We start from the raw sequence: 13,379 nt of genomic DNA, 5'->3' as shown, positions 1-13,379 counted from the left end.
TGGTTCTGCTATTTCTTTGCATTGATCACTGAGGAAGGCTTTCTTATATCTCCTTGCTCATCTTTGGAACATTGCATTCAGATGGGTATAGGTTTCCTTTTTTACTTTGCCTTTAGCTTCTCTTCTTTTCTCAGCTATTTTCAAGGTTTCCTCAGACAACCATTTTGCCTTTTTGCATTTCTTTTCCTTGGGGATGGCCTTGATCACTGCCTCTTGTAAAATGCCATGAACCTCTGTCCATAGTTCTTCAGGCACTTTGTCTATCAGATCTAATCCCTTGAAATCTGTTTGTCACTTCCACTGTATAATCGTAAGGGATTTGATTTAGGCCATACATGAATGGTCTAGTGGTTTTCCCTACTTTTATCAATATATATCTGAATTATGCAATAAGGAGTTCATGATCTGAGCCATAGTCAACTTGTGGGCCTCTCTTTGCTGACTCTATAAGGAGTATCAGTTGTACTATAATGCCTGGTTGCATCTGTCCTATCCACAACTTTACTTGAGGCAATGCTGAGAGGAGTAAAGAATGAAAAAGCAGACAAACAGCTCAATTTACACACATATGCATGTCCACACACACACACACACAGAGACACACACACACACACTCACAGTCCAGAATACCATGTTACGGCTCTGGTGCTTTCTACTAGCATGACACCCTCAGTTCCTATTCTGAGAGGGCAAATTCTCTTTTTTTCCCCTACATAACAGGGTTCTGTCACACTTCTATGCCTCTGCACATGCTATTCCCCTCTCTCCCCATGTCATTCCCTTCACCCTGTCAGCCCAGGCCAAGGTAAATTCTGGTTAGTTTTCCTATGCTGACCTAAAGGCCAGCTTCATCAGGAAGAGTCCCGTGAAACCCTCCTCAGCAGTATCCATACATAACCCATCACAGGTTTATACACAGCACTTAGCACCTTTTATGATGGCTCCAACTCTATGTATCTGGCTACCTCAGGATGGGACATTCCAAAGAGTGACTAGGAGCTGCATCCAATTTGCCCTGATTTCCAGGAGTCAGTGCAGGCAGGATGCGGCTAGAGGTGGTTTCCTGCTTGGTGGAGGTGAGTCCACATATGAATGAATGAATAAGCAACTGTATGAAGAAAGGTGTGACCAAAGCACTATATTAGCCCAGAATAGAGAGAGGAATTGTAAGTGAGGTGGGGTCACCATGGAAGTGGCCCTGAAGCACGATCTTCAAGGATGAGGAGGACACTCACCAGTGGAGACGGGAAGGAGAAGACATTCCCAAGGTGGCAGATAGTTGGAGCACATACTCAGGCACAGATGTTTGGCAGGTTCAGGTGCTTTGGGACAATGGTGTGTGGTGTGTCATGGTGTGGGGCAGCTGCAGGATGGTTTGTGTGCTGGAGGCAGTGAGAGGCGCTGTGGAACAAGCAGGCTGGGACCAGACATCTCAGGCTGCCACACAATTGCTGTCAAGACAAGGGTCCCGGATCAGCCTCTACTCCTCTGGAAGAGGATGGGACCTCGGCAATTTTTTTTGTGAGTGCATGAGCTCAGAATTTAAGGGCTCCCAGTTTAGGCAAACGGCTCAGGTGAAGCTAAAAGGCTTTTTAAAATGTAGAGACATCCAGAAAGCCCAAGAGAACACGAGAGTATCAGAGCTGCAGAAAGTATGAGAGACTAATCACTGGCCAATATTTCCCTTCCTAAAAGGACTGGTTAGGAGTGGGCTATGGCTTGCTTCACTTAGGAGTGTGTTTACCTGGAGTTCAGTTCAGTTTATTGAATTCAAGTTCCTGGTCTCTAAGCCTTTGGGGCACATATGCCTCCCCGCTGTGAAGTCCTGTGTTGCTACACACCATCTTGTCTGTGTGCACTAGTCCTCACTGATCCCCAGGGAGAAACAAACAAGTAGCTCGTGGAGGCCAGCGCCTTGTTTCCCAGGACTGCCTGACTCCTGAGCCCACTTTCCATTCTGCTGGCCCTCTCACGTGCACGTCTCCTATGATATCCTCCAATGCTACATCATACTGGACCACAGCGTTGGCTATGATCCCTGAGCTGGAGAAGGCAGACTTGTCTTGCAGTGTTGGACAGAAGGTAATTCGGACACAGGTCTCTCCCCTCTCAATCCTGGTGGATGGGAGAGAGTCAGCCTCACCGGCATGGGTGATGGTATGAAGAGTTCATCAGGCAGAAAGCCAAGTAAAGGGACATCAAAAGGGGCAATATCTAGGGAGGGTGAGAAGTGAGCTCTGCACCACCTGCTGCTCCTTTTGCCTGCAACGCTCCCACCCCACCTGCCCAAATACCACATGCTTCTCCCAAACCTATAATCAGCTCCCTCTACTCTGCCTCTTCCAAGCAAGTCCAGCCTGACAGACCCAGCCCCCACTCAGCTCCCAGGCTCTGGCAGTCTGGCTATCACTCACAACTTCAGCCTGGCTCATTTGCCATCCATCCTGGAGCCCAGGCTCTGGAGGAGTCTCATGTCCTCATGAGCCTGGATCTCCTCCCGGAGAAACCCTGGGGTGTGTGTTGCACAGAGAGACAGATACACAGACAGGGCCTCTGTCTCCCCCAACACCCCTTACTGCTGTGGGAACTTACAGTCTAGCAAGGTTCTCTTCTAGATAGAATTTCATGTGTTTTTCCCCCCTCTGCCTTTTGACTCTCACAGAATCACGTGTGTGAAGAAGCCTTTGAGCACCTCGTGAAATCACAGATGAATTTATGGTCCCGGATGTTTGCTGAGCGGGCCACAAGATCAACTCTTCTGGAATTTCAGTCCAAGACAAATGTCCGTTTAGATATGCCTCTGTGCCTACTTTCCCGCCCCGCCCCCCGCCCCCCCCCTCCCCGAACATGGAAACTAGGGAATTCTGCTCCCCACCCCCTTTCCTGCTACAGCTGTCAGGAAGCTTAGGGGCAAACTGAGCCCCCATACTCTCTGAGGCGCCTGCTTACATACATTCCCTTGGCTTCCTTCCTTTCAGAGGTCTTTGTTCTGTTTGATCTCCACAGGATTGGCTCTCCCCTCTGTTTTAACCCTTAAGGAGAAGGGGTGGAGGAGGCAGCTTCCATTTATGGCTTAGGGTTTAAAAAGAGTGCAAGGACTCAGTTGCTGCCTGTGGGCCCCTGGACAAGTTATTCACACTCTCTACACCTCAGACTCCTCATCTGTAGCATGGGAAGGATAATAGCTCCTCTTTCATAGATAAAGTTGGTGCAAATTCAGTGAGATCATTTATGTAAAGCATTTGGAACCATACTTGGATCTTAGTAAGTGCTTGATAATGCTAAGGATTACAATTATCATTAGTTCTTCATTACTGGGTACCAGTGATTTGCGGGGAGAAATTTTCTCAAATTCTCACAGTGGTCCTGGGCCATAGATTGTGCATGCTCATTGTGCAGATGGCACAAGTGAAGGAGGGCCAGTGAGCGATTTGCCTGCTGCCTCACCTTCACAGAAGGTCAAAGCTGAGATTTGAACCCTGGTCTATGTCTGTGTCTCCCCGCTCCGCATTCCATGCTGTCTGTCTGGGTGAGCAGGGTCAAATTAGGTAGGACCTTCGAAGCAAAACAGTTTAGTGAGAGTGGCCACATAACATGGATGATTTCTCTGTGCCTGTCCACTCGTCCCTCAGAGGAGGCCTCTAGCCCAGATCACTGGTTCTCCAATATGATTGGACATCAAGCTCACTCAGAAATGGGTTATAAAAATAGATTCCTGGGCTCTTCCCAACCTGCTCATGCAGACTCCAGGAGGGTGAGTCCCAGGAATCCATATTTGGACAGCTCATATAGCGATTCTGCTGTAGCCAGTGTGGCCTTCAAATGCCTCAAGATGAAGTTTGAAGCAAGGCTGGCAGCCTCAGTGTTTCTCCGGCCTATAGGGCCTGAGATATCCTCTGGGGCAGCCTGTCCTTCACACTGTCATCCCATTGCCTCCCATTCTAAGTCGTAATTCCGGAGGAAAGTAAGTGTGCATTCTGAATCTCCTAGCATTGTTAGTATATCATTTCATGGAGTCAATCCAGCAACCCCTTCCCTACTTTTTACAATTTTGGAGGGAAGTCACCAGTGTGGATATATGACACTTAAATGATTTCACACAGTTGGTTCAGATGAGACCAAGTTTGTAACCAAACTGTCTTCAACTTCAAACATCCCCTCTACTCCTTGAATGGTAAAGGAACCTAGGATAGAAGTAGTATCAGAGGTAAGCAGATGGAAAAGGGGCAGGTTCCTTTTCAGGAAAGGCCTCTATTATGGTTGACCCATAGTGCTGCCCCCACACTTGTGTGGTGTTGGTGCACATGCAAGTTGTCCTCAGAGGTGATACATGAACATATCCAATGCTTGTCTTTTCCAGCACTGTAACCTCTGCACTCAGCCTTTTCACCAATTGGCCAGACCTCAAGCTCAACAGCAGCTGGTACTGGTCCAGAGAATGGATCTCATGAATGTGAGGGGAGCTGTTAGATGATCTAGATTTGCCGACCCCCTCTCTGGCCCCATAGAACTGACCAGACTTCTAGTTCAACTAAGTCCCTCGCCCACAGTGAGTATTTACCTACTTTGAAAACTGTCTTTCTCTCTCATTCACCCCTTTAAATATTCTGCCTAAGAAATTTTATTACAGGCAATTTACCCAGAACAAAACTATGTTAGTGACAATCTGAATGTACAATAAAACAATAAAAGACTAATGATTTGTTTTACAAAATGAGGTTTCAATTTATACACAATACCTCTTTTTTAAAAATTAAATTATTTATTTATTTTACTTTACAACATTGTATTGGTTTTGCCATACATTGACTTGAATCTGCCATGGGTGTACATGTGTTCCCCATCCTGAACCCCCCTCCCAACTCCCTCCCCATCCTATCCTTCTGGGTCATTCCAGTGCACCAGCCCCGAGCATCCTGTATCATGTGTCGAACCTGGACTGGTGATTTGTTTCACATATGATAATTTACATGTTTCAATGCCATTCTCCCATATCATCCCGCCCTCGCCCTCTCCCTCTCCCACAGAGTTCAAAAAACTGTTTAATACATCTGTGTCTCTCTTGCTGTCTCACATACAGGGTTATCATTACCATCTTTCAAAATTCCGTATATATGCATTAGTATACTGTATTGGTGTTTTTCTTTCTGGCTTACTTCACTCTGTGTAATAGGCTCCAGTTTCACCCACCTCATTAGAACTGATTCAAATGTATTATTTTTAATGGCTGAGTAATATTCCATATGCAATACCTCTTGCTCTTCAAATAACTCCTCACACTCATCCCTCCCCCATGCTTTAGATTAAACTTATTTATATGGCATTGACTCCTCAGTATTCAATAGCCAAACCTATTCTGTCCTTGGTTAAGCTCTTTTGGAGGCTGAGAGGAAACCCTGAAGGAAGACAATAGATTTCTGCCAGCAGAATAGAACTCAGTTAGAAAACAGGATTTGATTTAGAGAAATCTCACTTGAACATAACTTTACTGGAAGATGCCAATTCTTAAATAAGCCATATCCTGCTGGCGGGAGGAAGGTGAAAGTGGGGAAAAAACACCCATTTATTGAACACTTACTGTCTTATAGGTTTTGATATTCATTAACTCTCATCATCTTCATGTAATCCTATGAAGTAGAGATCCTTGTCCCCACTTTACAGAGGCAGAGATTGAGGCCAAGTGAGACCATGTGTAAGCCCCTGATCACACATTTAAGATGAAACTGTCATGTTTCAGACTGAATGGAGCCTTACCTGATGCCTACATGAGCGGCTATTTTTCCTTGCTGATGGGCTTCTTCATAGATTTTCTTTGCCTGGTCCTTCTTTTCGACTTCTGCAATGTAGACTTTATTGTTGACGGTCCCAATGGAGCAGAAAAGAGGAAGGACAGACAGAAACAAAGGAAAAAAGAGATGGTCAGAGACATAAAGAGAGATATACAAAGAAGGCAGAGGAGGAAAATGGGGAGTGGGGAGAGAAAAAGAGCAAAATAGAACCATGAAGCCAGAGTAGGAGAGGAGAGGAGAGGGAGATAAAACCAGGTGAAGCAGTTATCATTGTCTCCATTTGTCAGGTGGGGAAATAGAGACCACACAGTTGGTATGTGGTGGAATTGGTTTTAGGACTTTATGTTTTCCAAAGTGTTGAATGAATTTCGCTGTTTTGGCGCATAAAATAGTTTTAGGTGGGATACAACTGAACATTTTTGTTTTAGTTGCCATATATTTACTATAATGTGTATTAAAAATATAACTAGCATGTTGAACACATGAGATCATAGATATTGTTGCTTAGAATAAGCCTAACAAGTAATATTAAGAAGTGTATCTATTTAAAGAAGCTGTATTAAGTAAATAATACAGTGGGTATCACAGGCTGTAAAAATTGTGAAAGCGGAATGCAAATTACTGCAAAGGCATCTAAGTTTGACCTTGACTTTAGGGGGCTTGACCTTGACCTTAGTGGGCTCAGAGACTGGTGAGATACTCAGACTTGTTTCACCCACATTTTTCCTGTTGCTCTAAGGAAGGTAGTGAAATATAATGGAGTTCAAAGAAGGGAAGGAGTACCTTAGCCCAAGTCTTCCAGAAAAGGTCCTAGAGGAGACAGCCTTGGTTGTTTGGGAGGTCAAATCAAGGAAGATTTGCACAGATGGCAACTTTTCAGTCTCCTTTATTGGCTCCTTCTCTTCTTGAGTCTAAATATTTGGGACACTCTGAGGGGCTGTTGTAGACTCCCCCTTCCTCTCCTCTGTTCTTTCTCCAGTCACTCTGTAGGTGAGGTCATCTAGTACCATGGCTTTAAATATCATTTGTACACAGATGACTCCCAAATCTGTATCTCTAGTATGGACCTTTCTTCTGAAATCCAGACCTATATACTGTTTATTTTACATTTCACTAGCATTTCCAATAAGCACCTAAAGCTTAAGGTATCCCAAACTGAGTTCCTTGTATCTCCCCTACCTCCCAATTCCACTCCTCCCCTGGTTTTCCTTATCTCAGGAAATAGTTGTTCCACTGAAAATCTTAGAGTCATGCTTGACTCCCTTCTTCCTCTCATGCTCCACTCCTAATCCATCAGGGAATTTTGGCCATATCTTTAGATACATCAGCAATCTACTTCTCACTACTCTCACAGTTACTACTCTAGTTTAAACTACCAACATTTCTTGTTTTGTTGTTGTTGTTTAGTTGCTAAGTCGTATCCAAATCTTTTGTGACCCCATGGACTGTAGCTTGCCAGGCTCCTCTGTCCATGGGATTTCCCAGGCAAGAATACTTGCGTGTGTGCTCAGTCACTAATACTGGAGTGGGTTGCCATTTCCTCCTCCAGGGATCATCTAGACCCAGAGATTGAACCCAAGTCTCCTGCAGTGCAGGTGGATTCTTTACCTCTGAGCCACCAGGGAAGCCCTTTCTTGCTTGGATAAATGCAGTATTTATACTAACTGGCCTCCCTCTTTAAAGTCTTGCTGCCTTATTATCTGTTCTCTTCACAGCAATTAGACAGATCCTATTAAATCTTAAGTCAGGCCATGTCCCTTCTTTGTTCAAAACTCTCTGTGGCTCTTGTCTCAACTCAGAGTAAAAACCAAAGTCCTCTCAGGACCTCCATGGCCCTATGCTTTCTGGCTTACTGTCACCTCCATATCTCTATCTCTTCCTACTCTTTCCATTTTCATTCCTCTTCAGCCACAAAGGCCTCCTTGCTGTTTCTTGGAATTTTTTTCAGCACACTCCTGTTTAAAAGCCTTTGCTTGGAACACTCTTCCTCTAGATATTCACAAATCTTATACTCTTTCTTGTTTTATGTCTTTGTTCAAATGTCATTTCCTCAGAGAGACATCCTTGATCGCTAAAACAGCATCTTTCCTCTCTTTATCTCCCTTGCTCTACTTTCTATTTCTTTGTAGCACTTCTCATTCACAAACTGACATATATTTTTTTGCTTATTTTTCCCTCATTTGTTTTCTCTACTGGACTGTAAGCTCCTTGAGGACAAGGATTTTGTCTGTCTTAATTGCTGTATCCCCAGTGCCTGAAATGCTGCCTGGCATATAGTAGGCATTCAACAATTATTTCTGGAATGGGCATTCCCCACAGACAGCAAGAAAATACAGGGATCATGTTTTAGGGAATAAAAAGTTGTTAGATTTGGATGGAGCAGAGAGGTAGGAAAAGGAGTTATGGAGAGAAGTCTGGAGTGGTTGGGTAGGCTTAGATAATAAAGAGCTTTGAACACCAGAATCAATGAGCTCATACATATGGCAGTGATGACTTGATATGGAGAATGGGAGTCCTAGATAAATCTTGAAGTGGGGATGGGTCAGACCTGGTTTTTGAGGAGTGATAGATAGTTCAGTGTCTTAAAAAATATTACTGTAATTCTGTAAGAGGCATGAGCAACAGCCTCTATTTTACAAATGGAGAAACTAATGCACACATACCAGGAAGTGGTTGGGGTGGAATGAACTTACTTGGCCAAAGCAGCAGTTTCTAGGAACACTTGAGGAGCATTTGCAACCTGCAGAAGAGACCACTCAGGCAGGAAGTGTTTCTAGACAGCTGAAACAGACTATTGCTGTGGCTAGGCTCATGCGGGGGTGGGCTGAGCTGGCATTGCCCCAAGGTCTCCTGGTGGATTGTGGGGGTGTAGGGTGGAGCTAGTCAGGCAGCAGCACACTGGAACCTCTGTGTGTGTGCTGCCTCCAGCAAGCATACTTTCCATGCAGTCTACCCAAGAGCATTTCCTCCAGCCTGCTTTGCTTAATTAACAAAAATATTTTGGAGTTTTTTTGTTTTTATTTTTCTAGTAGAGCAAAAATGCACATTCTGTCTGACTGCTTGGCTCTTGCATCATTTGATCAGCAACCTCCCTGGTTAGTCCTCATATGCCAAACCCATGCCATCTTTTTTGCCTATGATTTTCCTGAATTATCCATGTACAGTGATCCTGGTTCCTTCCAATCTTACCTATTTGGAAATCATGCTTCCAGGAAGCCCTCTTTAATACCTCAGCTCTTTTCCCATAAACTCCCTAGGCAGGTGCACACTGTCTACCTCCTCCAACCTTTCCTCTCTTTAGGGGAGTGCCATCTGTCCACCAAGGCCAGGAGGTTCCTGATGACAAAACTCAAGCCCTAGGGCTGCTGTTGATAGAGGCTTATAGATTCTTTATGCACAAAGCCCACCTCTCATGAGGGGGTCTGAGCAAAGGCCAAATCTATGCCTGTGCTGAACTCACTCATCTGCTAAATCTGAGTTACAAGCCAAGAGCCATTTTCTAATTCATATCAAGGTATTTTATAAGCCAGTGAGGCCTCAGTAAGCTTCTTATTTGCCCCTCCTCTCTCATTTACCATCTCAAAGAAGGCACTGTCATCTATCAGGTCAGACAAGCTGGAATCAGGTGGGCACCCTCTATGTTTACTTACTCACTCCCCACATGTATGCACCAGGTTGTTTCTCCCTCCTTATGATTTCTCAAATCGCAGCTCACTGCATTGCTTTAGCCCTCAGCAGCTCTTATGTGGATGTTGTTCCGAGCTCCTTATATTTTTGTATGCTTCAAGATAAATCTATTTGCTGAGTAGTATATTTATAGATGATATAAATTAATAAATAATATATACTTGGGAAGTACATGGTCAAGTTTTTCTGATGGGTCTGCAAACAGATAAGATGGTTTGGAGACCATCAAGTAAGTACTCAGGTACTCAGCTGCCCTCTACCACATAGTTCTTCCTTACCTCTCCAGTCTCATTTTTGACTATGCTCTACCACTGCTTGTGCCCTACACTCCAGTGACACTGAAGGCCTTCCAGATCCCCTAATGAGGAAACATTTGTTCCCGTGATCCTTTTGCATGGATTCCCCAGCCCTGCCCTCACCCTGTTTTCCTGATGACAGCTCATGTTTCAAAACTCAGTTTAGGTGTCATTTTTGTCATTGGTATGGGTCAGGGAAACTGACCATTGTCTCCTGGTTGACCTCACCATTCCTGCTATTCCACATTCTTGCTTCTCTTTCTTCCCAGCATACTTTATTAAAATTATCTGTTTCATTTTTATTTCCCCCATTAGATTGTGAACTCTTTGGAAGCAGGACCACTGCAATTAATCTTCCTTTTTCCATAATACCAAGCCCAGTGTAAGTCACATAGTCAGCCTCAAGAAGTGTTTGGTTCAAAAAATAATCAAACAAATATTATCAATGACATATTATCTGCCTGCCACTAATTTTAGCATATATTTTCTTATATATTAGTAAATTTAATCCTCACAAGTGGGTTCAATCTTATCCCCATTTTATGGATATGTAAAATTAGATGCTGATAAGTGACATCACTTGTCCTGAGTTTAATAGCTGGCAGAACCAGGATTCAAACTCAAGAGTGCATGCTCTTTATCACTATGTTTGCTGAAAGAATGAACAAAAGAACGAATAAATGTTTGCACATATGAATAAAACAGTGATTTTGGAAGCAGATTTACATGGTAAAATTGGAGATAAAAGCAAAGTGAGGCAGATCCAGGTCAAAGATGGCTTCATGGGCCTCGGCATGGGGCCTGAACAGAGGTGACCAAGCTGTGAGCATAGTGGGAAACCATGGTAGAATGCATGGGATAGCTTTTCATCAATAGCGGAGGGAAAACAGGAAGCTGGGTTAGATAGACTCTATCCTTGGCCCAGGGCTCCTGGGCAAGACTGAAGGTACAGGTTTAGAAACTGAGGACTGAGGCCCAGAGAAGAGAGAAAACACACTCTGTCATTCATTTTGTGGACCTGCCAAATATTTGAGTGAGTTTTAAGAAGTCTCAGAACCGAAGACTCACAGAAGATCACAAATCAAGGGACAAGTTCTCCTCCACTTGTAATGTGCACATGAATTTCTTCTATCTTTTTATTTTATTTATTTATTTTTCATTTATTTTTATTAGTTGGAGGCTAATTACTTTACAATATTGTAGTGGGTTTTGTCATACATTGACATGAATCAGCCATGGATTTACATGTATTCCCCATCCCGATCCCCCCTCCCACCTCCCTCTCTACCCAATCCCTCTGAGTCTTCCCAGTGCACCAGGCCCGAGCACTTGTCTCATGCATCCAACCTGGGCTGGTGATCTATTTCACTATAGATAATATACATGTTTCGATGCTATTCTCTCAGATCATCCCACCCTCGCCTTCTCCCATAGAGTCCAAAAGTCTGTTCTATATATCTGTGTCTCTTTTCTGTTTTGCATATCATTACCATCTTTCTAAATTCCATATATATGTGTTAGTATGCTGTTATCATTACCATCTTTCTAAATTCCATATATATGTGTTAGTATGCTGTAATGTTCTTTATCTTCCTGGCTTACTTCACTTTGTATAATAGGCTCCAGTTTCATCCATCTCATTAGAACTGATTCAAATGAATTCTTTTTAATGGCTGAGGAATATCCCATGGTGTATATGTACCACAGCTTCCTTATCCATTCATCTGCTGATGGGCATCTAGGTTGCTTCCATGTCCTGGCTATTATAAACAGTGCTGCGATGAACACTGGGGTGCACGTGTCTCTTTCAGATCTGGTTTCCTCAGTGTGTATGCCCAGAAGTGGGATTGCTGGGTCATATGGCAATTCTATTTCCAGGTTTTTAAGGAATCTCTACCCTGTTCTCCATAGTGGCTGTACTAGTTTGCATTCCCACCAACAGTGTAAGAGGGTTCCCTTTTCTCCACACCCTCTCCAGCATTTATTGCTTGTAGACTTTTGGATAGCAGCCATCCTGACTGGCGTGTAATGGTACCTCATTGTGGTTTTGATTTGCATTTCTCTGATGATAAGTGATGTTGAGCATCTTTTCATGTGTTTGTTAGCCATCTGAATGTCTTCTTTGGAGAAATGTCTGTTTAGTTCTTTGGCCCATTTTTTGATTGGGTCATTTATTTTTCTGGAATTGAGCTTCAGGAGTTGCTTGTATATTTTTGAGATTAGTCCTTTGTTGCTTCGTTTGCTATTATTTTCTCCCAATCTGAGGGCTGTCTTTTCACCTTGCTTATAGTTTCCTTTGTTGTGCAAAATCTTGTATCTTTTTAAAATGCAGATTCTTATTTAGCCAGTCTAGAGTGAAGACTGAGATTTTGACTTTGTAACAAACTCCCAGGTGATGTTGGTGCTCCTTCTCCATGAATTTTACTTTGAGTAGCAAGACTTTAGAATATAACATAGTGGCTGTCATTCATTGAGCTCTACTCTATACAAGACACTGACATACATGTCTATCTCTATATCACCAAATCTATTCTCCCTTTTTTAAAGTCTTCCCTCGTGGCTCAGATGGTAAAGAATCTGCCTGCAATGCAGGAGACCCTCAATCCCTGGTTCGGGAAGGTCCCCTGGAGAAGAAAATGGCAACCTATTCCAGCATTCTTGTCTGGGAAATCTCATGGACAGAGGAGCCTGGCAAGCTACTCTTCATGGGGTAGCAAAGAGTCGGACACAACTGAGCAACTAACACTTCCTTTCTCAATTCCCTTTTAGGAACTCAGGTGTAAAGAATTGCACCTGGGTACTTCCCTGGCTGTCCAATAGTTAAGACTCTGCACTTCCACTGCAGGGGTGCAGGTTCTATTCCTGGTTAGAAAACTAATATCTTGCATGTTGCATTGTTGCTGTTCAGTCACTCAGTCGTGTCCAAATTTTTGCTACTCAATGGACTGCAGCACACCAGGCTTCCATGTCCTTCACTATCTCCCAGAGTTTGCTCAAACTCATGTTCATTGAGTCAATGATGTCATCAAACCATCTCATCCTCTGTCACCCCCTTCTCCTCCTACCCCCAATCTTTCGCAACATCAGGGTCTTTTCCAAATGAGTCAGCTCTTCACATCAAGTAGCTAAAGTATTGGAGTTTCAGCTTCAGCATCAGTTCTTCTAATGAACATTCAGGGTTGATTTCCTTTAGGATTGACTGCTTTCATCTCCTTGCTGCCCAAGGGGATTTCAAGAGGCTTCTTCAGCACCACAGTTTGAAAGCATCAATTCTTTGGTTCTTAGTCTTCTTTATGGTCCAACTCTCACATCTGTACATTACTGGAAAAACCATAGCTTTGACTAGATGGACTTTTATTGGTAAAGTGATGTTTCTGCTTTTTAATATGATGTCTAGGTTTGTCATAGCTTTTCTTTCAAGGAGGAAGCCTCTTTTAATATCATGGCTGCAGTCTCTGTTCACAGTGATTTTGGAGCCCAAGAAAATAAAATCTGTCACTGTTTCCATTTTTTTCCCCATCTATTTGCTACGAAGTGATGGGGCCGGATGCATGATCTTAGTTTTTGAATGTTGAACTTTAAGCCAGCATTTTCACTCTGCTCGTAC

The 13,379-nt window shown here is 43.4% G+C and overlaps 1 protein-coding gene across 1 annotated transcript in view; it reads right to left on the bottom strand.

Moving 5' to 3' along the window:
• ITIH6 (inter-alpha-trypsin inhibitor heavy chain family member 6) overlaps window positions 1-13,379 on the bottom strand; it is a 37,420-nt gene that overhangs the window by 23,141 nt on the left and 900 nt on the right. The window contains 5 exon segments of the mRNA XM_065916725.1: window positions 1,974-2,154; window positions 4,296-4,475; window positions 5,755-5,865; window positions 10,499-10,582; window positions 10,584-10,666. Coding sequence (XP_065772797.1) covers window positions 1,974-2,154; window positions 4,296-4,475; window positions 5,755-5,865; window positions 10,499-10,582; window positions 10,584-10,666 — 639 coding nt within the window.

This window comes from Muntiacus reevesi, chromosome X (genome assembly GCF_963930625.1).
Source record: "Muntiacus reevesi chromosome X, mMunRee1.1, whole genome shotgun sequence".
NCBI lineage: Eukaryota > Metazoa > Chordata > Mammalia > Artiodactyla > Cervidae > Muntiacus > Muntiacus reevesi.
The sequence above is the reverse complement of the archived record's forward strand: the minus strand, read 5'-3'. Positions and strand labels throughout refer to the sequence as shown.